Here is a 26,772-nt window from a genome sequence, read left to right on the forward strand (position 1 = left end):
TTCTCAAAACCTCAACAAATACAACCAACTATCCTTTAAAGACAAATGTCCAAACATATAAGAGGTACAATTTATTGAACCAAATTTGCTCCTGCTCTGACATTACTGTAGTGTGGATGCTGATGCTTTGCCACCGCACAGTACATCTTCTCATGGGACACTTCTATCAACTTCTTCAATTTAACTAAGCAGTGCCCTGGGATCATAATAACAGTCACACAACCAGCGCGACAACTTTGCTGCAGTTTTCCTGACCTCAGATTTGCACCTGACATCATGGAGATTCAATTACAATCAGCTTGGGGAACACTATTCACTCTGGCATTTCCATTATCTCATCTATGTAAGGCAAAAGCATTAGAAGCCATCGCGAACACTCGTAAATTCTATAGTACACACACACACCTGCATATAAATAGCCGTCAAATGGCTGGCAAAGCTATTCAACCACCCACTGAACCATCATGCACTTCACACCCTCATACTAATGCACCGAAGGGAGAGTGCAATATCAGCCAGCAGGAACAGTGCAGTGGAAGGAACAATAAATGAAACATAAATCAGAACTTTGATTTGCGTGATGTTCTTCTCGTGTCATGAAGCATCCAGAAAAGGGTCAGAGAAGAACTTTAAGGCTGAATAAAGTGTCTTGTTTAAGTGCAAAAGTGTGGAATGATTGCAAACCGACATCCGAGCTCAAAGCCAGACTTAGACCATTTACCTCCGTTTCACGATGCGAAATAAATTCTGAACCGAACCGTGCCGATGATTAGTAACGTGATATTGGCTGTTGAAATGAGCCTCCCTAAGTCTCGGCTTAGACACGAGAGCTCTTGTCCTTTTCCTGGAGGATTTGTGCTTCATTCTTTGCAAGGGGGAATAATGTGACATTTCCCCTCTGCCCGGTTTCTTCCCGTTTTCACTGGGGTATTTTATAGCAGGCTGTAAAGATGAAATGTGGGGGCTGTTAGGGCTCTTTCTTCAACAATACTATAGTGACCTCTTGACTAAATTACCACCAAGGAAATGCTGGTGATGGGACAAAAAAAGTGATCCTCTACGTCTCTGCTTCTCAACATCTGATACGTGCTTGGAGCTGTGTGTTAAAGTTAGGAAATGTAGAGAATCCTTGCTTCACATTATCCACCTGTGCTCTGGACTCTCTCATTTCTTAAAAGTGGCCTCAGGGTCAGACATGCCTAAACTGCCACGGCTCCCCTTTATAACCCCTCCTTCTGGCTTTCACTCTGCTGGCCTCCCTTTTGTCTGAGAATTACCAACTACTGCGAAGTTCTAGAAATACTGACAAAAAGCTAAACCTCAGATGACAGACAAACACATGACAGAGAAACATTTTGAAGGTGAAAGTGGGTTAAAGAAATATTGGAAACGATTTGCATTGCAAGATGCACCTCATGTAAATAAGGAGATTTGCAATCCAAATTGGGGAACAATGTCTGAGACCGTTTCCCACAGAGGTGGAAAAATCCATCTCATGATCTAGCTTCATGTGACTGAACGAATCAAACATTGCAGTGGGATCCTCTTCTGCAGGTACGTTCATGTTCACAACGTGTGCACACGACAACACGCATGTGGGTGGACGCATGCACAAATACTTGACCTTGCGCAGACATGCCATAAATACCATCCCTCATCTTTTCATAATAAAGTGGCCACTTTGGTTCCCACAGTGCTGCTGATGGGTGAATCCTTTCAAGGAAAAAGTCTGACAAAAGTTGCAGCTTCAGCCCTAAGTGACAGAAATCCCTCTGTCGGGAAACAAGCAAAGCTATGAGCTGTCAGTGAGTTGGAAAAGCTGCTAAATGCATCCGATGCCAAGAAAACAGCCAAATCCAAACAATGAACATATCCTTTTCGAATCACTTGTTGGACATAATACACTCCTAGTGCGCAGGGAAAGCATTCCTCCATCCTCTGTACGTATCCTCCTCATAAATCTTCCGAATTCTCATCCAGTTCAAGTAAAAACAAATCTGTCCAGTGCCACTTCAAAGCATTGCTGCATTATGAGTTTACAACCATGACTTAGAGAAATGTTTCAGAGGCTTCGGGCCGAGCAGGAGGGGGTGTTCTGTTTCTTATGGCCCAGCGATCCGAGCCAAGCCACTGTTCTGGACGTCTCGATGAACTGACTCACGAAAGAGTGCGGCTCCCTGAAAATACACAAGTTTGACAGTTGTGCATACAATGCTGACAGTTGCACTCGGAGTGTGACTGACGGATAGAAAGGGCTTCCGAGACACCCAAAAGCCACTGCGTCCCTTCACATTCCAGGGACGAGGGATGGAGATTTGCTTACACAAACTCCAAGCGTGGCGTTTCAAGCGTGTTTGCATCCTTGTGATGACAGGGATAAATGCTCTCTTTGGGTACTACCAATGAAATATTCAGAGGCAAATGTCTGAGCAGGTTCCCTTGTGCTCAAACCCTTTGCAAGAAGACAGCGACCTGGTTCTAAATTATTCAGAAAGCCAAGTGCTTTGTCTAGGAAGTTCAAAGCTCACTCAAACAACAGAGTTTTGAAGCCACCACTCAATAGCATAAATTACAATTATTACAAACAAACATAAGATACGTGCCAAAAAGATTGGTAGCCTTACACTGTGAGTCACTGCTTGGGACTTTGTGGTGGATCTACTGGAGCACAAAGGGAGATTTACGGCGAAAAATAAGAAGGAAGAGTTGTTATTCTTTCGGGCAGCCACAGCTAAAGCTTGCTTGAAATGCTGAGTGGTAAAATCAGTTAAATATCTAAACGGGCTTTTATTCTTTTTTATGCCTGTTAAATACATAAAAGAAATGAAGGTGTCACCAGAAGACTCTTTGGAGACTGGGTCCTATATTTGACAGTTCTTTAGCAGGATTCATCAACCAGGAAGTTCCAGGTCTTGAATGCTTCAGGCTTTGTACAGGTGAAACAAACAAAACGCACTGTAATAACTGTTTCTTGTTATTCTTGGATAAAGCCAGGTTCCTTGTTCCTCCACCAAGATGAGAGCCAAGGCGGAGGTACATTTTCACTGCTGTTTCTGTTTCTGTCATAGAGATTATGCAAAAACCACCAGGCAAAGTTGTTTTTTTTCATTGTATCCGGATCACTTTAATTAAAATTGGGAGATAGAGCATTGGGCATCGCATTCTGAATGCCCTTCTAGTTTCCTCTAATTTATAGTCTTTGTACTACACTGAGTTTGCCAGCTGTGGGCAATAACTTCATATCTAGTAAACAGTCATATTCTAATCTAACTCACGGCAAGACAGTAAATATTTTCATTTCCCAAACAAGTAAAACATTTCTTTCATGAATTCAAGAGGTCATGAGTTGATTTACAAGACACAAAAAATATGCCAAGTATGTTCTTGTTAAATATTGGACAGTTTAATATTTGAGGAATCCAGAATGCGAGCACTATTTTTACATTATATTTACATCTTTTGACATATTTTGGTTTATAACTTTTTTTCTTGATGCAGTATGGCCTAAACAACTCCATCAACCATTAAACTAAACTACCAGACAACATCATCAGTCTCTTAAATGACTCTAATTACCCCTAAGTCATAGTCAGAGGTGCTATCACTGTGTCATTCATCATTTATTGAGTGAATCATATCCATGGTTGGGTTGCACTCGTGAACTTGCAGCCTACCTGCAGTAGTTGTGGCTGCCCAGACCTCCTTCTCCATTCGGGTATTTGAGGGTGTTGTACGGGTGCTGGAAGGTCTCATTCCAGAAGAGGCAGGGTTTACCACCATGCAGGCTGGTCTGGTTCTGGAAACCCCTGTAGTCCTCTCCGTTCGCTGTGTAACACTCTGGAAAGACAGAAATTAAAAGGGGGGAAGAAATGAGAGCGTAAATTTATAAATCAAACTCTGGGTGTTTGCAATAAGGGATTCGACATCTATTAAGTTGGAAATCAAAAGCTTGGAGAGAACTTTTAAAACAGGCATGTAAAACTAAGCCACACATGTGACCCGCTTTATTGAGAATCTGGATTCTGTGGATTACCCTCGCGCTGTTAAAAATCTTTTAATGTGTTTGGAATGATTATAGACGATAAGTTTGGAATAATTGTATTCTTTGCCCAGGCACCATGTATTTTAAGCTCTGGCCAAAAGTGTTAAAGCGAGATCAATGACAGTATTGTTTCAATTAACGCTAACACACGAACACAAGGGGAGGAAAAAACAAAAAAGCTGCACAGATATATAGCAAAAGCAAATATGGCTTGAATTTCCAGGAAGTGTATAACAACCATATGGCCGAGTCAGAGAGAGGCAGAGAGAGTGAGAAAGCGAGAGGTTCCCTGGGCAAAACAAGGGCTGGTGGAAGGCTTTTCTTCCCTGAAAGACGGAATTCAAATAAACAATGGCTGATGGAGGGATGATGAGCCATCAGCGCTCATCGCCCTGAGCCTCGGGGGGGCTCCCGTCAAGAGAGTTTTAACAGCTTGAACTGAATTCCTCCTTTGATTGCATTACAATGGAAAATATTAATTTACTATGTGACTGTTATGATTACTCATGCTTGCAGGTGCTCATAATTGCCATGACTGACAGAGCAGGATGCCCGCTCAGAGTAACCATGGGAGATTTAAAAAAAACAACCAGTCAGCATGTGACATTAACTTGTATGCAAAGAGTAGATGCATAACAGTGTGAAGCTCTGATAAGTTTTGTCGATGCATTTTGAAGGTGTCAAGAAAGAGCACGTGGAACTATCACAACAGTTTCACATCTTGCCTGTCAATCAAACATTAATAAGGTATAAACAATGCTCGCTTGTTTGGATCGTCTCCATGGGTTCTTGTTGCTATGTATGTGGTTAGCCAATGACCGGCCCCTTTTATCAAGTCAAGCTGTCTGGGCTGAGCATGAGCTAATGCATTGCAATATGACAGTCATTATACCCCTTGGTGAGCCAGCTGTGCTCCAAGGCTCTTTCTTATTCTCTTTTGAATCCAAGGTTTCCCAACTTCCTCTCTTGTGTCTTATCATCTGTTCTCCTCCCTTGCCATCTTCCACTCTTTTCTTCTCCGCGCCCTTTGCCTGTTCTGTCATTCCCTTTCAACTCATATAGACAAACATTTCTTTGGGGATCCCTTTAGCTTAGATGCTTTGTAATGCATCTTCTGTAGTCTGCTGCCAGGTCCATTCTTAACTGGCTCTTTGAGGTTGTTTCATGGATCTTTAAGAGCTGGACGACAGTTAAAAGACATCATAAACGGTTGTTTTCTTATTTGTGGGAGATCAGTGGACTCCCAAGTAAAAGTTTTGTGTGTTATTAGAAGATGTGAATGAATGCAGAGTTATATTGCTTAAACAAGAAATAAATGTTGTGAAAGTTTTACGTGCTTAGTAATTAGCTTCCCATACTTCGGACCATGCTGTGCAATATTTACAGCAGTTAGCTTGCACGCAAACACACATTCCAGCTTCTTGCATTCACCACAAAAGTACTGCTAACACTTAATTTTAGAGTAAATCAGAGGCTCCGACTGTTCTCAGTGTGACAGCCAAAGTTGCTTTTAATTAGTTGTTTCGGCTGTGCTGCTCAGTCAAGCTTATCAGCCATCCATCGTCTGGCTGACAGGAGTTCAGCAGCAGCAAGGAGCTGCAGGGTGTCAGGTTCCTGCAATTATGATGCCACTCTATTGTCTGTAAATGGCTCCGCTCTCTCTTAGCAAATTAATACTGCCTCGGCATGCAAGGATATCAACCACCAGGTCGTAAATCCACCTGAGAGTGGCTGAGGCAGAACGCGACTCCATAAAATTAGAAAAACAGCTTAATGGTGTTACAACAGGGGTCATGCTCTTGGCACTCTTACATAAGGGAGCGATAAGAGGGGTGGAGGAAACAACTTATGATCGCGCTGACACCCAGAGGACGGGAGAGGCGTGTTAAATAATGCTCACTTCTAGGTTCTGAATCGATGCACCTGTGAGCAGATGCAAGTGAGGGAGCAGCGACTGCAAGACTTTGCACAGAAGAGGGTGTTCTTTAATCAACATTAGTGCCAGCTGCTGTGGTACAGTTCAGCAATGAGGGTATTTTGAAATGCATTATACAATGTAAGACATACTAACTTGTGAGGATGGGAATAATTTGATGAATTTTCATCGTATTTACATTTGTCTGGACGCTGGCAGCCACGGCAACAGAAATAAAGACAAGGAAACACTGCTATGGAGAGTTTGGCAGTGGCACAAGCACAATTATGAGTCACTGCTCCCCGAAAGCAATCACGACTGTTACTGCCCCAGTCAAAGAGGATAACATCAGGCAGGGACAGGGCAACCGACTGCATCCCAAATGAGCTCACGCCCTTCAAATATCGTCTCCCCCAAAAGAGTGGGTATTAAAATCCCTGAACTTGGCTGCGTGCAGCTCTGCTCAATGCACTGTATCAAAAAGGAAAGAGCCAAATGACTTTGTAAATGTCTTCTCTCCCTCTTCTCCTCCTTCAGGAAACTTTACTCTTGAGTTACGGGATGAAGCATGGCTTGTCTGCACATGGTCCGCTTGGAACGGGCTGCTGTTGGCAATCATCCTGCCCTGCTGCGGCCAAGTTAGCTTTCCACGACGAGATGGTAAATATGGCAACGTTTTGCCACCGTTAGGCAGATGAGGGGGGTGTTCCATGTGGTTTCAAGGCACCATTTGCTTGTGGTGGGAATGGGAAGTAGCAGATCTGCAAGGACTCAGAGATAAGTGAGGCCATCGTAAAGATGAATGGACCATTTAAAAGCCCTGCGGACGCCCACACATCTATCAAGCTAAAGAGAAAAGGCCAATTTTACATCGGAGCGATGTGGATATGAGTGTTTTATCCTTGTCCTGGAGGAAAATGAAGAGCTCATCCACTGATTGGACCGTCACCACTTCAGGCCGACTCCCCTCCCAACATGCCCAGCCCCCTCCTCACACCCCTCTCCTTGTCACCAAGCAACTGTTGCGCTCTCGTCACATGGGCCTTGGCTTTCTTGTGGTTTCATCATAGGCCGTGATGGGAAACAGAACCACTACCGCATGAGAGACAGAGAGAAGGGGGGAAAAAAGCCTCCTATAAAATACATGCAGACCTACAAATAGAAAAAGTCCGGGAAAGGGAAGAGGAGGACTCGCCCTTGACCAAGCCCTGCATTCACAAAGTACAGCACCACCCCAGCAACGAGAGGGGGGAAAAAAAAAAAGGAAAACAGCAGAGGATCGCTGAGAGAGAGCTAATCGCCCTGTTATTATATTTGTTAGGATTTGTGGCTAATGACTTCCACATTGCAACTTCAAATGCACTTGATGCTCCGAGCAGAGAGGGGTGAGAGGGAAAGAAAAGAGTTTGGGGCTTTGGTCATGTGATCTTAAGAGCACAAACAAACAAGCTCACAAACAAATAGTTTCTCTGAAACACACTGCCAGGTCACACAAGAGCACTTATTTGTTGTGTTTGCTACGAGGGATGAAAAGCAGCGATAATTACAGACAACTGCTTCCTCACAGAGGGCTGACATAAAGAGCTTCCTTCCATCTTTATTATATGCTTTGGGCTCTGGGGACAGCAGAGCAGGCTTAGAGCATGAGCAATATTTCCACTATAATAAAATTACGCAAAACGAGTTTACGAAGGAAGCACGTATGTACAGTATTGTGCACAAAAACTCATTTGTACACAACTGAAAAGGGGAAGTTGCACAATGATCCATCCAACACTGCAGAGACCCTCCAAAGTCCACAAACAAAGATGACAGAAAAGGCCGATTATTAATATACAAGCTGCTTCCCCTCCACGGTGCACTGGTAGCCATTACTGTTGTGGGTCTCATTAATGTCAGTGTAGTAAGAACATAGGCCAGGGCCAGGCCAAACCAGGCCAGATGTAGCGGGTTACAGAGTTCTTTTCTGAGAGGGGGGGAAACACAGCTGGCTGTAACACATGTCTGGTTCCCCTTTTCTCCAACAGCATCTATTTCCACATCAAAACCTCATCGGACTTCAGACGATGGCAGGAAGACTGCTTCACATTTACTGTGCAGGATTCACAGATAGCCACACACTCAGCGAGGCTCCTTTAGTGAAGTTGCTTAGGAGACTTCTCGGAGTGAGGAGGGGGGGGGCAGCTCAGCAGTTAATGGACCACACCTCGCCTCCTCGCTTCTCTGATCTCTCCTATAAGAGGGTTTTTAAAAGCACCCTCATGTGGGAAGGTCAATGAAAGTGCAAAGAAAGAAGCGTGGGTGCTTCCCAAGTGATGAGGAAAGATGCCGTTTAACGAGTTCAATTTGCAGACAATGACTTCTCAATGGTGTTTCACAGTCCCCGCTTTCATTTCATGCTTTTGTCATAGGTTGTAGCCCCAGATAACCAGGCCGTAAACCGAGACCTTATTCAGTCCCAAAATAGCCTCCATCATCACCATTCTTCCTGCAGAAACCCTCCGCTGCACCACCCCCTGAATTCACTACCACAGTAGCCACAGACCCACAGGACTCCCTGCCAAAGTTGCTGGGTAGCACCTATAAAACAAGGCCCCATCTCGTTTTTGTGCGGCCTCTATTATTTAGCTCCGTAATGGAAAGAGTCTAATCTGCCAGTGGTGGGCTGAAAGCGCTGCCAAAATCCCCTCTGTTTGAAGTTGCTTGTTGCAAAAATGGAAAGCATAAAAGGCTTTTTTTTTTTTTTGCCACAAGATGCTTGCTGGCCCTAAAATTATGTTCCCAGTCATTCTGAAAAATTAATCAGTAAGCATACTGAAGCATATAAAAACATCCACCTTTGTAGGATTTCCCGTAGTGGCTGAAATGATAACTGACAAAACACAACACAGATGGACAAGGTTAGTTTTGGCTCTGTGAACGGACAAGGATGGAGCGAGGTGGGATGATTCTGAGTTTTTGCTTGGCAGACATTCAGGGAGTGACTGATGGGCTGCAGACTCTGACAATGACGTAAAGGACATTCGGAGATTCGCTGAAACCCTGAGGGGAAAAAGCCGCTGGCAAAAACCTTCGACATCCGGGACCCGTCAGCCAGCCTGACACGGGGCTGGATGGGGATGTTTTGTTCATTTACCTCCCACTGGCATCTCCTTCCCATTTCTTCAAAACAGACTCAACGTGTGCCAGAAAGTAGGCCATATTTCCAAGCATTAAAAGTGTCTTCATCTCTAACCGTGTCCTTGCTTTGCTCTCACATTAACTCACAATCACGTCCCTCTACTTACAATAAAAAAGACAGGGGCTGCAGGGCTAAGCAAACAGAAGAGGAAATCTCCCGCATACTCAACACATGCCACTGAACCTGCTCAAAACCAAATGTGACACCAGAGTAAACAAGACTTGTGCAGCCAGGAGAAGGCAGGGACTAAAAGTGAGGGTACAGGGAGGGGAGACAGAGAAGCCGAGAGGTGCACAGTTAGGCCGTCTGGGATCGATCCATCTTAAATTAAACCAAACAGCAAATTAGAGGAGAGCATTGAGACTGCAGCAAGGATTGTGAAAGACAGAGTGAAGCTAGGCGGAAAAGAAAGAAGAGAGGCAAACGCAGAGCGAGTCAGGGTGGGACAAAGACCGTTTTTATGATACCGCAGATTGTTAACCCAGGCTCTAATTTTCTCCGTCTTGTACATAGCACCAGTGAAGTGAACACTTGGTTTATTTCACATTTCCCCGTGTTATAGACGGGGCCGACAAAGCTCAGGCTTGTAAAATTAACAGCAAACACAGACCCCAACGCCAGGGGTCTGAGCTTGAAGGTACAGATCTCATTCCAGAGGAGCTCTGTGGTGCAGCTGCACATTGGGGCCCTCCACCAACAAACAAACAACCGACGCTGGGCTTAAGGGAGAGAAAATATGTCCTGCTAATGCATGTCTTCTGTGAAGAGAATAACACATCCCCATGTGGGCTCATCATCGCAAGCAGGCCTTTGATAACCAGAGGATCTACGGCTGGTGATGCAAGTCATGATGGCTCACTGTTGCTAATGGCCAAGTACGCCTCGCATGGGGGTGTTTTAAGCTGGTTCTTTTTTGTTTTGCCTCTAAATGGATGGTAAAATGATCCCTCAGTCAACTTGTACTGTCAGATGCCCCGATAAACACATGCAGTGACAAAACATGCATTAATCTGCACTCCTACCCTCATCATTCCAACTCTTTCTCTTTTTTTTTTCTTCCCCTCCCCTCCCTACATACCCACACTTTGCCCCAGATGCACTTACAGTAAGAATGAAAGAGAGCAATTTTCATCAGCAGCAGAGCAGCCGCAGTATTTTAAGATGGATCTGAAGTGGAGGGAAGGAAGGACACACAACACATGCACACAGAGCTCCTTTGTTCCCTCAGTGGTGGGACCAGTGTCATTGTGGTGATGCCATTCTCACCCACTCATCGCTGCGCTGTAGATATATCGCCCACTGAGGGTGTGTGTGAGCTAACATGTTTGCGTGTTTGAGTGCACATGTCTGTCAGTTGGCCCGACTCCTGTCTTCACAATAGAGGAGCCTTTTTCAAAAAGCCCCAATCAATTTGCGGCAGCGTCGTGTAAGCTGTGCGGCTTCGGCTCACCTCCCGTTCGCGCTCTCTCGCCCGCCTCGTGTTGTAACGTTCTGATTCACGCGTGATGATGCGCCTCAGATTTGTTGTCCTGAAAGTTGAGCCGCCTTAAGCTGACGTGAAAGCCAGATAGCACCTCAAGGAAAGGTGAGCCACGGCGGAGCAAGACAAGGGTTGCCGCTAAACACACCTGTTTTCGATTGTCCTGTTTGTGCTCAGGTTGAGCTGGTATCTGAGGAATGTAAATTATATGTGGTTTGGTTGGAGCTGAAGTTCTGTCAGTGCTTTTTGCAACCATTACAGACCCCCCCCTCCTCCAACACGCAGTCTCTCAGAGGTCCTGTGTGATTACAGGGTTCAGGGAAGATGAGGTCTGACTGGGATAAATAAAGGTCTCAGGTTTAGGAGGAGGGATCGAAGCAACCTGCTCTGCTAATGTGAAAAGAAAAAAAACTAAACAAAAAAAACAGAGATCAAAAGTCTCAGTCCGTTTCACTGTTTATTGTGAAACGACATCATTATCGAAACAGAACCGTGACTCATCTTTTTCAGGGCGAATCAAGAAGCTGCAGCTCATCTAAATGATGGGATTTGTCAAAGTCGTTTTTACAGAAGGCAGCTTTTCAATCAGAGTGTGAACATGACGTCAGTAAACTGTACACCGCTCATGTTTGATTCCTTTTCGTGGCCTTCAAGGGCACAGATGTTGCTGGAAATCTTTTTTTTTTTAATGCAGAACTTCAAACCACGATCCTACTTTGCTCTGACAGACATTTGCTGCTGCTTTTATACATGTAGCTCTACTGTTCTGATTAGTTATGTCCTGTTGTGGAGATTCTTCTTGCCAGTAGTCATGAATGACATGAACGTTTTAATTTGGGGAATGAGTGCATCCTTTGCAGCTAAGAGGGGGCGGGTGACTTTATCTCTGGTTCTAGCCCCAGATGACAGATCAGAGTGGTTAAACAGGTGATTTATTTTTTTATTTGTCTTTTTTTAGGAATAAAACAATGCTTACAATATCATGTCTTAAAGACGTAATTCATTAAGGAGGTCTGTACAGGTAATAGGGAACAGGTTGTCAACAAAACATGGAAAACTTTGAAGTGTTTTTGTCATTTGAGTTGAGAGAGCCCTTGAAGTTTTACCACATCTACACAATAGTGTTATTTATTCCTTGGATTTGAGGTTTCTTGTTACTTGCATCATTATCAATTAATCTTCCTATTATTTCCTAAAGAAATTGATTTTTTCCAGTCTATAAAAATCCCCATGAGAAGTCCGAGATCATGTCTTGATCACCTTATTATCAAAGTCGTCTGCTTCGTTTCTGTGTGAATAGAAAAGCAAAAAAACAAAGAGTGTAAGCTGTCAATCTGTCTTGATATTCTCTAAACCACACCAGCCCGGGGATCCTGAGCTTTACAGGCAGCTCTGAGGCCCCTTTTTAGTAATTGTTCCCCGCAGAAATGGAAGAACACGGTTACTGGAAATTGGACTTAAGTTGATCAAGTGTCTGGGAGAGGCTTAGAGCCATGTGTTGTGATTAAATGTAACTAAATCAGACAAACACTGGATGTCATTCACGCTGTGGGCAGTGCAGGGAACTAGACTGAGGGAGGGAGGAGACTTTGCTCAAGGTGGGTCAGCCTCGACAAAAATGGCAATAATGTACATTGAAAACTGAGGTTTGAGCAACTTCTTGCTCGCAGTAGTGGATTAACAGACTCCATGTGTGGAGCACAAACATGCACCCATCTGCATCCAATGAATCTCCAGCATGCTCGTTTGGAGAGAGTGGTAAACACATCAGAAAAAGGCCCCAGAATGTTTGTTTTGTCTATCTTTGTAAACTACAGATGGAGGCACTAGTTTGTTCCCTCAGCATTCTTTGGTATGTTTAGATTTTTTACACTTTAAATCAATTTACATTGCGGAGAAAATCTATTTTGCTGTGCTACATGCAAGTCAACACATTCTGCCTTAATCTCTGGCTGCACTCAATCACTTGTTGTTGTTGTTGGAACAATCCGCAATCATTATCACCAGATTCATTTCAATTTGTCGGAGGATTCTTGTTTTTTTCTATCATGTTCAGGTCTTTATCTTTAGTGTATCTTGCCTGAGTGACCGGGTCAGAGCACTACGAGAGCACATTTGCACTGTTTGAAATCCCAAAAGGTTGTTGGATAAACCGCAACTCAGCAAACTTCCAAGGACACAATAACAACAGCACAATAGGCGGCTACAGAGGGGACCACTGCGTTCAACATCAGACCCCTTTTAAACAGCCACGTCTCCAGTTCCTGATCTTGACTGTGAAAGCGATCCTTTTTCATTGTGGTTTGTGCTGCTGTGGGAAGAGCAGCAGTACTGGGAACCAGATGGCTCTGGTAAAAGACAGGGGGCATCCCACCGGCCTCCCTGAGAAAGGGATCCATTACGGAGGATCTATTGAGGGCCAGTAGATTCTGTTTCATGGCATCGGCCAAGTGTGACCACCCCTCAGTTGGCGTGGGTCGAGGGCTGGTGCCACGTAGGCTGCTGCAGACCCAGCCCGTTTTGTGTTCACCTCTGAGAGCTGCATTCACCTTCGATGCTGGACAGACAACTAAATCAGGGCCTCTTGGCGGTTTGGTTTACATCTCTTTTGACTTCAAGCCTCTTTCAAAGGGCCTCGCATTGCAACGGGATATGAGCGGCTCCGCGGCTTCAGGAACAATGGCTGTTTGTGAAAATGGTTGACTGAGATGTTCCTCTGCATTCGTCCATGAACTGTTTAATCTCAGTTAACTATCGCCAGAGCATCGCAGCTCCAGTTAATGGACGTTTATTTCCATATTCTTTCAAAAAGCGACCACACTAAAACATGCTGTCCGACTTCTGTTCTGCGCTCTGCGATCCACTGCACATTTCCTTGTCACGGCTTCTTAGCTCTGTCCATTGCTGGCTTTGTTCCTTTGTTTGCTGTCCACTTAGCTACGTCTGCTCCCTTCACTTGTCCAAATGTTTGCTCTGTCCACTTAGCCATGTCCACTTGCTTGGCTTTGTCAAGTCAGTACTGTCTGTGGGCGTTTCCTGCAAGGAGGAAAGGAGACAATTTGCCTCTTCGGCCACAAACTGCTACAGCTGGACACAAACCAGACCCCGAGGCTCAGCAGCGAAATTACTCTCCATTTATTTAAAGTGGTTGCCATTACTCTACCGCAGTAGAGCACAGACCTCAGTGGCCCTGGCCCAACCATAACTGCAGTATAAAAAGAACTAAAGTTCGACGGACAGGTCATGTCTCACACAGTAGCAATTCAATATCCTCCCGTTATGTTCTTGGTTACGCTTCTCAAAACTCTGAATTGCATGTGACACCACAAAAATACATGGTTGCTTTGAAACTAGCCTGTGAAGATTTTTGTAAAAACACCCAGCCAATCTCTGGCGAGATATTTGGAACATGTTACATGTCTGAATCAAAGAAAGAATAACAGCTAATTTACCTTAATCATACTATGTCAAAAGCTTTATTAATAGTACGTTCAAAAAGAGAGCTACAGAGACAGGAAGCCTGTATGGTTTGGGGCCCGTACCAAAACAAATCAAAACAAAGTTTAATCGTTTTTTGTTTTTTTTCCTTCTCGGTTCTCCTTGAAATGCAGGAACAATACATCAGCCAATGAATGCTGGTAGGAAACAGCAAAGCTGCACTTCCCGTTATCAGCACACGCAGAGCTGATAACACTCACTTCACGTTGTTATAAAAAATCCAGCTTTGAGGCACAAAGTTCTGTTTTGTGTAACGTTTTCACGCATCAGCCACTTCCTCCTGAGGGCCTTAAAATCTCCTTTAAAATTCCATTCCCTGTGAACGGAGTTTTGATAACGAAAACAATTGTTTGTTTGAGAGTTAATAGAATTCATAGAAGAACATAAGGCTCTATGGTATTTCATTACTGTTCTCTGACTATTTGATTTACCCTCCTGCCCTGGAGTGTGTTCCAGCTGATGGGCTCTGACTGCTGCAGAGAGCACCAGCAAAGGCTCAGAGAGAATGTCATCCGGCATTGACTGGAGAGGGTCTCCTCATGCATACGCAAATGTCAAGGTACACAAGCGGCCAGGGAACACGACTCCTGCATAATAGTATTAAAATGGAAAAAGAGAGGTGGATCTGTTGTCAGAAGGGAAGCGAGAAAACTTGGGAAACAATCTCGATAGTTTGAGATGAAATGCTGTAAGAGAAGAAGTAAGTGTATTACTTTGCTTCATTCAAAATCGACATGTCACAGTCATTCAGAAAAACAGTGTGACTAGTCGTGACTGACCTTTGAGCAACAAAACCTCACAAACCAGTACTCTGACCACATGAGTGCACTCTCCCACCTAAACATTGTTTATCTCTTTCAAGCCCTGACAGTTGTGTACAGCCGAGAGCAGCTTGACAGCTTAATTCCATGTTGTCTCACAGGACCGCCTCCGTGGATCAGGGACCGGAGTGACACGCTCAACCTTGCAGCACTTTGTTTTGGGGACGCCCTGTGCTTTACATGACTATCGCATCGGTCATGCCTCGTCACCTGCGAGGGGGACTATCCGTGCACCACCATCGCCATCACGGATCCTGAAGCTGGAACTGGCCGGGCTGCTTTGCATGCCGGGTCGCACCACTCAACCGCCCGAGCAGGTGGTGATTTGCACAAGGTGAGAGAAAAATGAAAGAGTGGCACTCGGCGGAAGTTTAAAAAGAGAAACGGAGAGAGCGGGGAACAACACAGAGAGAGGTACTTCGATCAAACGAGCGTAAGCCTTTGAACACGACAGGACGAGAATCACAGTGGCACGATAATAAGCATGATTGTGTTTATAATAACTAGGTCTGTTTCTCCGTCTTAGTGGTTGGTGGTTTTATGGGCGGTCCAGTCCCTTGGCATGGTAGAACAAGGGCGTTGCCCACAACTTGACCTTCGCAGGGCACCACCCAGAGGTCAACAGGAAGTAAATGGGCAGCAGCTTGACATAGAAGCACACATTTCTAAACTGGAGTGGTTTTTTTTTTCCTCTTCTGTTCCCAACTATGAGCCAGATTCAACTTACTTTTAGCCAAGTAAATGAGGAAATTCTTCAAAACTTTGGCCTGTCTTCACAAGTCAAGACATGCTGAGTATCATGAGAGTTGGGATATGCAAAAAGAAAAATACTCTGGTCTATTTTCTTCCATTTTATACTTTGTAGTCTCCATGTCTGGCTTTTCAATGAATGTAAATTTCTCTGTCCTCTCATCTATTATCACTTCATAGTCGGGCTGCCACTCACCATCTTTTTTCTATTTACTAATCTATCGACTCACTGATAAGCCAGCTAATCTAAACAAATTGCTATTTTAGCGTAATAAACAAATTGACAGAGTCATTCAAGTCCATGATATTTTGACAAAATGTATGTCACTGTATAATGCGGCACAGTGTGGAAGATAAAGAAAGATCCATCCATCCATTATCTATACACCGCTTAATCCTCACTAGGGTCGCGGGGGGCTGGAGCCTATCCCAGCCGACCTAGGGCGAAGGCAGGGGACACCCTGGACAGGTCGCCAGTCTATCACAGAGCCATAAAGGAAGATATACATATTAAAGTTGCAAAACTGTGGCGTGACACTAGAAACTCATAATGACAATACATAAAAAGACGGGTTATCATTTAAGCCAGCAGTGCAACTCTAAGAGAAACCCACGGTTCTGTTAAACTCCTTTTCAAAAAAGTGCAGCATGGACATGGTAGATATGTGACAAGCACATAACAGCAAATCATCTTGTCTTTGAGGTTTAACTGATGTGTCTGGTGAGTTTGTCAGACGGTGGTGCAGGTATAAACCCAGGATTTTAGTGGCTGGAAGTGAATGCTGCAGTCTCAGTACATCGTGTTCAGTCACTGTTTGATACTCGGTCCATCTTCTGAACATTGAAACAAAAAATATATATATATTTTAATGGGAAACAGATTTACTGAGAATGAGGCTGTATTAAAATACAGTATACGTGAGCACAGATAGCAGGAGAGAAGAACACAGATGTAACTCTGACTGAACAGCACCTGCATATTTCTGTCCGGGTGCTGCCGCGGTCTGCATTAAAACTCTACAGTGTACAAACCACCTTGTTGTTCTGTGATCATTGAAATTACTCCCACGCTCTACCATTAAAACTCTACCTTCTCATTATGTGTGATATTTTTTCTCATTTTTAATTGTTTTCAAAGAATGTTCTTTTATAATATCTTATTGTTGTTGCACAGCCTTGAAGAACAGTCACGTTGCATTTCACACACCGTACAAGCGTAACAAATAAATACTCAAATAAACTTTTGGTGTTTGGAAATGGCTGAATGTTGTCACCATTGTCTTAGTTGTAGCAGCAGCTGACCAATGACTGCAGCAAAAAACAGCTGATGTCATGAAGCAGCATTTGAAGGAGAGCATTTTTTTTTATAATGAACTGAGGCTACTGTGAGCCGGTGTCACTATCACCAGTTTTTATTCTACCTTAATAAATCACCACACAAGTGAAGCAGAACATTAGGCGCTGCTCAGCCTCTTTATGGAAGGTTTGCTATATGGTGAATTTCATGTTTCAGGTTTACAGGCAGACTGAAATTAGTGTTTTATTGATAAAATATTATTTATTCAGGTTTGATGCAACAGTTAAGTATATAATATTTACCAATTTCCCATCACATTTTGCCTATTCTGTCAAGCACAGGGCGCTTCTGATGATGTAAGAAAGCAGCAGAGAGGTTCATCGCTTTTGCTTAATAAAGTAATAACTCAGCTACCAAAACTGCAAACGTAATTCATTTTCTGTCAGTGTCTGTCTCAGTGCCCATATTTCAAGTACACTTTAAAATAATTTGATCCCGGGTTTCTTTACCATGCCGTGCGGACAGCTTCGTGAGCTTTCCGCCTACTTGAGTCCACGTGATGCTCCGTCATCGAGTTAAGCGCAAACTAGCATTTTAGCATTTCAACTAACAGTTCCAGTGCCAGTTGCAGTTAATGTGTGTAGTTGGGTTTTGTTAGTGCATTTTGTTTCCTTGCTAAACTTAACCTCTTGGGGCATTCCACTGAAGATTTACGACACCTCCGTATGGGCTGGTGTGCGACTCATTATGCACGGACGCAACACAAAGAGGAGACGGGCTGACTGGGTTTACTGTGAAAACACCCAGGATGCAATGACTGGACCTCTGGGTCACCTGCAGGACCTTTAAAAGAGTGCAAAGTTTTATGGAGTGCATAGACGTTTTAGAGAGATTTAGCCCACTTGTCAGCTTGCTCATCATTCCAGTGAGCGATGAGAGAATAGACAGCAAAAAGCAGCCACGTGTACCCCCGGTAGATTATTCCGTCCTGTGATTGATGCAGACATCTTTGCATGTCCTTGACTGAAAGGCAAAGGATTCACATTATCTCAAAAGTCAGAAACGAGAGTAACAGCTCTTGCTCAACTTGTGTTTCCTCTTTGCAAGTGTGTCATCCATTTATCGGAGAAGATGTCGTGGTATATGTGAAGACATTGCTCAAAACTCAATTTAGCAATATTTTGTAAAAGCCACAAAAAGCTACATTTTAAAAGACAAGTATTTGTTCTCAGCAGCTGCTGCTTCGGCAGATAACACCTGTTAGGTTAAAAGTTTAGTTTAATTAGCAAATGTTGTACTAAAATACATACCGTATGTTAGCAGAAGTTGAAGAAGTTTTGCTCAGTGAACGTGTGCAACTGAAAAGCCCTCTATTCTACACCTGCTTCTGTCGGTGGGCCAGTACAATAAGAGGTATAATGTGTTAATTAGAGCTGAATAAGTCATCAAAATGTTATGGAAATCACTATATGGACAAGTGCAATATCCAAAACATAGGAGCTTTTATGTTTTGGGGGATGAAATAAGAAGTTGCAAAAATGACCCACTCATGACAATGTCTCTCACAACAATCGCAATATAATTTTTTTGTATATTGTTCAGCTGTAATGTTAATTCTACCTCAGGAGAGACCTGGTGTTCTCTGCAATTAAATGGAAAAAAAGTATGAGCATATGTAGGTATCTGCATCAGCTAAAATGAGTTAAAGGAGAATTAGCATATCGTATCGGAAGCAAAAATCCTACATCGCTCATCCCTACTGGACATCTTTGGAAACAAACATGATGGACATGACAGCCCCCAAAACAAAACCACGATTCGATGCTCCTCTCTGTGCTTGGAGTGTGGATCAAACACACCAATTGATTTTATTTTTTTTCAGTGTTGTTTTAGTCGCTACAGATCAATGCCATTGATCATGTAGCAGTAGGAGGACCAGATTTAAGTGGAGAGTTCTCAGCTGTAAGCCGCTTAAGTTTGGCAGTTCAGTAAAGATCAATAAAATGTATAGAAACTGCATGCAAAATACAGTTCTCATCTGTGATTAGCAGCTTTGCCTGGTTTCATACTGTAGATGGAGACACTTAGAAACTGGGCACATAAAATAAAAGTAGTGGGGATAAATTCAACAATCACTTGAAATTGGTATAGCTGCAAGTTTTTTTTTAAAGAATTTATTCCTAAACAAGCCTCCTGAATAAATACAAAAGCACCATTACATATGTAACTATCTCACACTGTCACATCACCAAAACTTTCATCCTGTCGCTCAGTCCAGTGTATTGTATTAATAAGCACAATGTTCTGGTATCCATGTAGAGGAAACAAGAAAATATCATTAACAAAACCATCATGAAGGAGTGCTGAGTGATTCTTTGACAACTGAGGGCAGTGAAGGAAATTCTAAACACAACACCGACATATTATGACCGCGATATAATGAAGACATTAGCAAACGACTGCCTATTTACACATCCAGCAGACAGAGTAAAAACAGAATTCATTTGGAGTTGTGTCTCTGGCCACCACCAGAAAAACACATCATAATAAAACACAAACATTTCACTAACATTCTTATTTGTCTCTTTAGCTGCCAGAAGTTCCACTGTGTTCACCAGCTAGTCGCTAACTTCATCTGCTGTTCCATGCTGGGCAGGTACAATTGTGTTTAAGAGCTTTATTGCGGATGAGACAATAAATAAACCAAAACAAAGGAGCTGAGAGCTGTAAAAACCAAAACTGTGAGCTAAATTAAGCTCAAATGGTACGTAGAGAGAAGGAGAACTGCAAATTGGGCACTAATTCCTCATGAATTAGCCACCACACACACACAAACACACACCAGCATGTCTGTTTAACCCGTCATGAGAATCACTGATTAGTGCAGGTTATCTCAAGGGCCACGTATCATTAATAGATGAATATTCAAGGTTTTCATGTATAAATTATCTCCTTTTTGTACACATTCAAAAATTAAAAAGGCAGGTCGCTCAACAAACATACACTTTAAATTTACTTAAATCATTATTTCAAAATCCAAGTAATGGAAATAGTGCAGGTTTTCCAGACGCGCTCTCATCCTGAATGCACCAGTTGTGTAGCAGAGCGCACACACACTAATGTATGCGAGTGGTTTGTCTGAACGTATGTCTGTTGCACAGAAGCTCACCAGGGGAGGAGAAGGTTTCCATCTCCTTCTCTGAACCGGAAAAGCAGGAAGGGGGGGTAGGATGGACCGCAGCACCCACATCTGAGATCCAGACCCTATGCGCCCTCTTCCCATAATGCTCCCTGACACTCCCCACGCTGAGCACCGAGGGTTTACCCTCATGCTAAAGTCCTTAACAACCCGCCGTCTCTCCTCAAACCGACGCTCCATCGCGACCACCTCTGCCAACACAAGCTCGTGTTCCTTCAAACGGCTGAAGATGGCCTGTTATTATCTCTCTGAGGCTCGGCTTCGCGCACAGATCCCTCTTGTCCCAGAGGTTACAAAGGTTGACGGAGCTGAGTCATAAACTGCACTGTACGGGCTGCGTTTACAAGTCGAGAGAAGATTAAGTCCAGAGAGAGAGAGGGGGGAGAGACACGGCGATGGGCGAGTGAGGGAGAGCTGGGGAAAGACAGAAAGTGGTGTGTGTTGTTGGTGTGTGGGTATATGAGAAGAGGATGTGAGACCTTTAGGGTTGACACTTGACATGGCCCCTTTAAAATGTTGAGCAGGAACACTGGAAGTTTATAGGGACTCCAGACGGTTACAGCTGCCTCACATTTGAACTTAAACGCACACATGTAGAGCTGAACTTTTATTAAATGTGTGGATTTGCTGCTTTTTCGTCTCTGGGTTTTGGATGTGAAGACGTTACCCCACTCTGGACAGCTATGATGAAGAGTTTTTCTAGATTTATTAATTGATTTATTACAACATTAAACAACAGAATCAACTTGTTGATCCAGAATCGTCAAGCGTCAACAGTTCCATAACAACTGTGCAAACTCCATCTGCTGATGACTTTGGCCACGTACAACGATCAGATAACAACCACATAAATAAACCTTGACAGATCATCCAGAACAGTTTACAGTAACTGACAATACTAAAAATAACTATTATCTGTACTGCTGAATTTTTTTCGTCACGTGACCGTAAATCGACTAACTGGTGGCTTCGCGGCTGCGCTAAGTAGCACAGAATTTGTAGTATTTTACAGAATCGTTTTAGTGCAAATGGTTCATTTTTGGCTAATTTTTAAAGGAGACACAGTGAATAAAGTGATGTAATAAAATATCACAACTAAACAGAAAAGGGAGGAAGCAGCTAAAAACAACAACTAAATGATGGAATTGCATTCACAGAAATGTTGAAAGGCTCCTGGCATGCACGGCTTTTCACTGACAGGTGAGCATATATACAAAAACAAACACACACACACACCAGCAACACACTCTTGACTTGATGCAAAGCCAAACATCTGAAAATAACACAACCCATTTACTATAGACTCCTATCAATCACACAGAAGCTGCGTAACTGTTGCCAGGACTAAAAAGCTACGATCCCAACCTCTGCGCGAGCTACTGTTCAGATGTCGGTGCTGTCTTACAAACCACGATCGCCTCGCTCGCTGCGCCGCACGACGCTCACTTCTGTCTGTGGTCGACTGTGATGAATCTGACAGAGTCCGGGCCAGCATCGTGCCCTGCTGGACAGCGATTAGACGCGGAGCAGGAAGTAAAGCGGGTTGCCAGATGCAACAGAGGGTTGCCAGTTTATGCAGCCATATATATGCAAGTCAGCCTACAAAGAAAAATCCCAACACGTCCATCCATCATCTGTACGTCACTCTGTTTGGTGCTGCTTCAAGTGCCAGTGTTGAATGGAAGTTAAAAAGCTTAAACACTAGTTGGAAGAGCTACATCCCTGCACAGAAAAATCAGCCTTTGCATATCTTCCCAATGTGTGGCCTTACAAGTTATTTCATGCATGCCTAGTTAAGTAGAAACTTGGCAAAGGCTGCAGATGAAATGAAAGCCCATAAGGCAACTCTCGCCTCCTTCGATCAGTCCAAGTTTCAGTTGGTTGAGATATTAACCTGATGTTTTGTTTTTTTTTTTCATCAGGACTTATTTCTGACAGCTCTGTCTGCTGTGATCACATCATGAGAGCGCATTCCATATTGGCAAAATGTCACAGCCTGCCCTTTTCAAGCCTCAGCTCGACGCAACCAAAGCTAACTGATTTCCTTTAAAGGTACGAGGAAGAAAGTCCAGTGATACACAGACTGTGACTCTCACTGGAGATCTTGCTCTTATTCGTGAGGGCAACAAATGAGCTCAGTTGTTTCTGACCTTTTTGCCACACGACCCTTTAAACTAAAGCAATGTTTCGTACAGTTCCTTGTCGTGGGTTGCAAATGACTACACACAATGAGACATTTGTCAAATAAAGTAAAAGGAATTTCTACAAGTCTGAGTGGCCACCTCGATCCAGAACTTTGCAGGAATGGATAAAGATTTAAAGACTAGCTCCTAGACTGAGATACCTTTTTTTAATATACTTATTTGCCAGCAGCCTGCTTGTTCAGTTTAGCACACCGAGGAAACAGCAACAAAATCTGCCTACAGTCACCTATAAAGCTCTCTAATGAACACTGTATAGCTCCTCAGTCTAAACCTCTGTCATATTTACACTCACTGTGGGCTCATTTTTCACTGCAGAAGCAAGACGGAGAACTCAAGAATGTCTTTTGTGTAGTGTGACAGCAACAATGCCAAAAACAAAAAGAAAACAAAACTTGGAATCAACGCCCATCCAAGAATCTGCCCCCATGTGAACCAGGGAAGAAAACTGTGACGCTAAGTACACTTTACCTCTTACATTTTAAACGTGTTTTCATGCTTGTTTCCTATTTACTCGGTGTAAACACGGCCTGCAGTTGAACCTTGTTCAGCCAAAAAACTCCAGAATTTTCATCACATGGCTGTTGATCACAGCTTCATCACTCAGGGCTTAAGGATTGTGCTGAAGAGCACAAAATTTGTAGTTTTCACAGAACGTTTTTGGTGCAAACGGTTAATTTTTTTAATGAGACGTGTTGGATAAAGGGATCTCTGGAAAAATTGTGACTGTAAGCTTTGTTTTGGTCAAGTCGCTCAAGGCCTGTGAAGTAGCTGAAGATCCGACAACTGTGTCTGGTTTTACAGTTTCTCGCTCTGACAAACGGTGATTTCTTTAAATCAATCACATGCTTTTCAACCCCACTGGCGGGTTTGGGGGTTCAAAGAGTTAATACATTAAAAAAAATAAATAAAATGTATGAACAGCAGTTCAGCATTCAATGCAAGGCTGTGCCGACTATTTCTATTTCTTAGCCTTCAGCAGTTTCCAGGCAAGAAGCAGAGATGCAAGGAACTTTAGATAAAATAGTCCAGTACATCAACGCCAATTAAATGGTCTATTGTTACTTTAACACTGTGATTTTTGCACACATTAAACAAATGAGATATAAAATGTTAATGAGTGAAATGTAAAGGTGCTGGTAGGTGGGTTCTGTGATCTTTGCGTCCAGTCTTAAACTCATTGACTGCTGGCTGTTGCTTCACAGGCAGATATAGGAGTGGCGTGTTCTCATCAAAGAGTCGGCAAGAAGGCAAATAAGTGTATTTCTGCTTTAATCATTCCTCTGCACCAAACGGGGAACCACTAAGGCAGATTATGGGCTAAACCTGCATGTAGGAACAGGAAAACAGCTTGCTCACCCTGCCACTGAATGTTAAAAGGATCACTTTAAAGTGCATCAGCATCACTGTAACATCAATTCTGGCCGCTTCATCAAAAAGCTGCCTCGACTTCCAGCTCTAACAGATAATGCATCATTCACATAAACAAAAGACACACACGCTCGGTGTTTACCACTGACCCACTGGTGAGACCAGTCACGGACACCAGCAACATCACGAATGACATGAATCTCTCACCCGATTAGCCAGCGTGAGCTTGTTTCAGAACACAACACCGTGAGCTGCATCATTACTGGCTTATAGAGCAACTCAATTACGCCTCGTTTTGACAGCCCTGACAGGATTCAGCTTCCACTTGTGTGTACATTTGTGTGAAGGGCCCGAGCAGCTGCCAAGAGAGCAGCGGCAGGCCCCGGTCAGACACATGAGTTTCTTTATAAAGCCTCCGAGTTCAGGTGGAGGAGCAATCATATACATTATGGATAAGAGTCGGTGGTTGACTAACACACCATACTGGGAGAATCAAGTGTGCTCCGTGGAAGAAGAGCCCATTCTCACATTATAGGTTGCATAAAGGCACTTAGATGCTCCACAACCAGAAACGACATGTCATCTGTAACCCTTTCATACATTTTCACCTGTGTGTGTGTATACAGCTCTGAGTGCACGATTATCTCTCGGTGCGAGATGAAAAACACTTTTGCTGTTAATACGCTTCTGCTTCATGCAATGCTGCACTCCACAGGGCAGTGAAAGCCCTCCGGTGGCATCGTCCTGGACGCTCTGTCACAAAACCAACAGCAGCTGGCTTTCAGGACAGCGTTATTAAGCTGCTGCAGGTCAGAGTTAAAAAGCTGAGAATCCATATTTGCACAGGCCCTTATTCTTTTACGTTTCTCTTAACAACATCGCGGGCATATTCACAGCGTTGAGATGCTGGAGAACAAGGTAGCAGCTCTAACAATAACAAAAATGAAAGCTGAGGAAGCAGCTGCACCCTCGCTGTAAATGCACAAGTGTTTTACTGTGTATTTTGCCTTCAGGTGTTGTTGGGTTTCACATCCAGTTTGACCTTTTAATTGCACAGTTCAAACATATTAAGTCAGGATATCTAACCACAATACAGCAGAAAGCGCCTGAGTCATACCTTGCATTTACAACAAGAGCCTGACTTCTTGTAGACACATTAAATTATTGTTTTACTGTACAGTAAATATGGCACAGATGACTTTGACTAAACATAAACTTGGCCTCTTTTTTTTCTCCCCAGTGTTATGAGGGGGAATACCATTGCTTTAAATACTTTGTTAATACATAGGTACACATGGGAGTACTTACGCACTAGCCCAGATGGTGGACCCTCTAATTTGAAATCCAAGGGTATAATTAAGAGACAAAAAAATTAAAAAGGAAAGCATGAGGATTTGCTGCTTCGACATGAAACGCGGCACAAATTACAGAAAGGAGCAGCTTGGTTTGTGCGGTCATCGTTATTAGATATTCACATTAAACTAAATATTCTCGGCTTTGAATGAGTGAGTGGGGGACCCGGCTGCAACTTTGAAGACGCAGGCGAACCCCTGTGTGTTCATCCAGAGCTGGATGGCAAATTAAATAGATGATATCAGATGACTGAGCCCTGGGTTTCAAGTTCATTCCGGTGGAGGGGGAACCGTTTAATTACAGCAACAATAGCCAAGCAGTGCGGTGCGTACTGTGGTAATATTAGAATGAAAAAGGAAAAGGAAAAAAAAAAAAGTCCTGCAAGGAAAGCTGAAAATGCTATAAATTTTAAAAGGGTATAATAAGGTGCAGAGGAGGTAAACACGGGGCAAGCAGAGCAGGGAGGACCTGGAGAGTCCTGTGCGTAAAAGCTGCTGGTTTGGATCAAAAGCTCGGGTGATTAAATAGAAATGACGCTTTTGGATCAACAGAGATTCCCTATGATGCGTAAACGTTTGTTTGTTTGTTTGTTTTTCCAGATCCACACGCAGTGGGTTATGATTTTGTCGCACTGGCAAACATTTGGATAAGGTTTGGACGCAAATGTTTACCCTCCTAGGTGTGGATGTCACCAGTCACTCCGCTCCACCAACACCTCGCTGTACCGACGAAATAACAACGCGATCTGCCTTTTTGCGCTCCGGCTGCACTCTGGAAACGTCTCCATTAAACACCTCTTGCAGTCTGGAGCAACAGTGCCGCAGTGGGATTTGGATCGACGCGGGTTAAATATGAATGAAGTTGCAAAGTGTTCGGATAAGAAACTCTTATCTTGCAACATTAATACACTTTCTGGTGCGGGTCGTAACATTTCTACGGGGATTAGAGCTTCTCCGGCGCGCAAGAGGAGGAAACTTTAGAGACCGACTGCATCGGAATTCATCCTGAGGAAAAAGAAAAAAAAAGAAAAAAGGCGAGCAGAAAAGTTTGACTTACCGGTGTCGAAATGACTAAAAGCTGCAGAGGAAATAAACCCAGCGAGCAGAAGAGCAGAGGTGACCGTCCAGGAATCCATCGTGTGGGTTAAAGAGTCTTGAGCGGCTCTCAGGTGAAGAGCAGCCTGACGGACGGACGGATGCGCGGACCGGCCGGCGGGCTGCTGGACTGGCTGTGCTCGTCTGGCTGTCTGGGTCTGCGCAGGAGTCGCACTTTGGACGGCGTTAAAAGTCCCTGAACTTCAAGGCAGGTCCTGCAGCTACTACTACACTGACACCACAAAGACGAGACCAGATAGTAGAAAACAGGGATCCTATTTCCAACCCATGTGACAGGAAATAGGGGCAATGGATTCAACCTGCAGCGCGGAGGGAAGCAGCAGCAGCAAGAAAAGAGGAGGAGAGAGGGAGGGAAGGGTGGTGGTGCTGGGGTTTGGAAGGTGGACGCTGTGGTGCAATGAACAGCAGATCTTAGAGAGGGGAAAAAAGGCTGATTTAAAGCATATTCCTGCAGTAATGACCCAAAAATAAGTTTCTTACTGCAACAAAACTAACAGAGGGGCATCAAAAGAAGAACTAATACGCATTTTTCTTTTAGGTCCCTGTTGT

At 43.7% G+C, this 26,772-nt stretch overlaps 1 protein-coding gene across 2 annotated transcripts in view; it reads right to left on the bottom strand.

The window, feature by feature from the left end:
- The window catches only part of kremen1 (kringle containing transmembrane protein 1), a 63,884-nt gene extending 37,376 nt beyond the window's left edge, over positions 1 to 26,508 (bottom strand). For both annotated transcript variants that reach the window (XM_008279887.1, XM_008279886.1), the window contains exons 1-2: positions 26,165 to 26,508; positions 3,675 to 3,837 (exon numbers count right to left, since the gene is read on the bottom strand). In XM_008279887.1, the coding sequence (XP_008278109.1) occupies positions 3,675 to 3,837; positions 26,165 to 26,243 (242 nt within the window). In that variant the 5' untranslated portion in view covers positions 26,244 to 26,508. The remainder of the gene's footprint in view (positions 1 to 3,674; positions 3,838 to 26,164) is intronic.
- Positions 26,509 to 26,772: the final 264 nt, after the last annotated feature.

The sequence above is a fragment of the Stegastes partitus genome, unplaced genomic scaffold (genome assembly GCF_000690725.1).
Source record: "Stegastes partitus isolate 25-593 unplaced genomic scaffold, Stegastes_partitus-1.0.2 Scaffold174, whole genome shotgun sequence".
Lineage (NCBI taxonomy): Eukaryota > Metazoa > Chordata > Actinopteri > Pomacentridae > Stegastes > Stegastes partitus.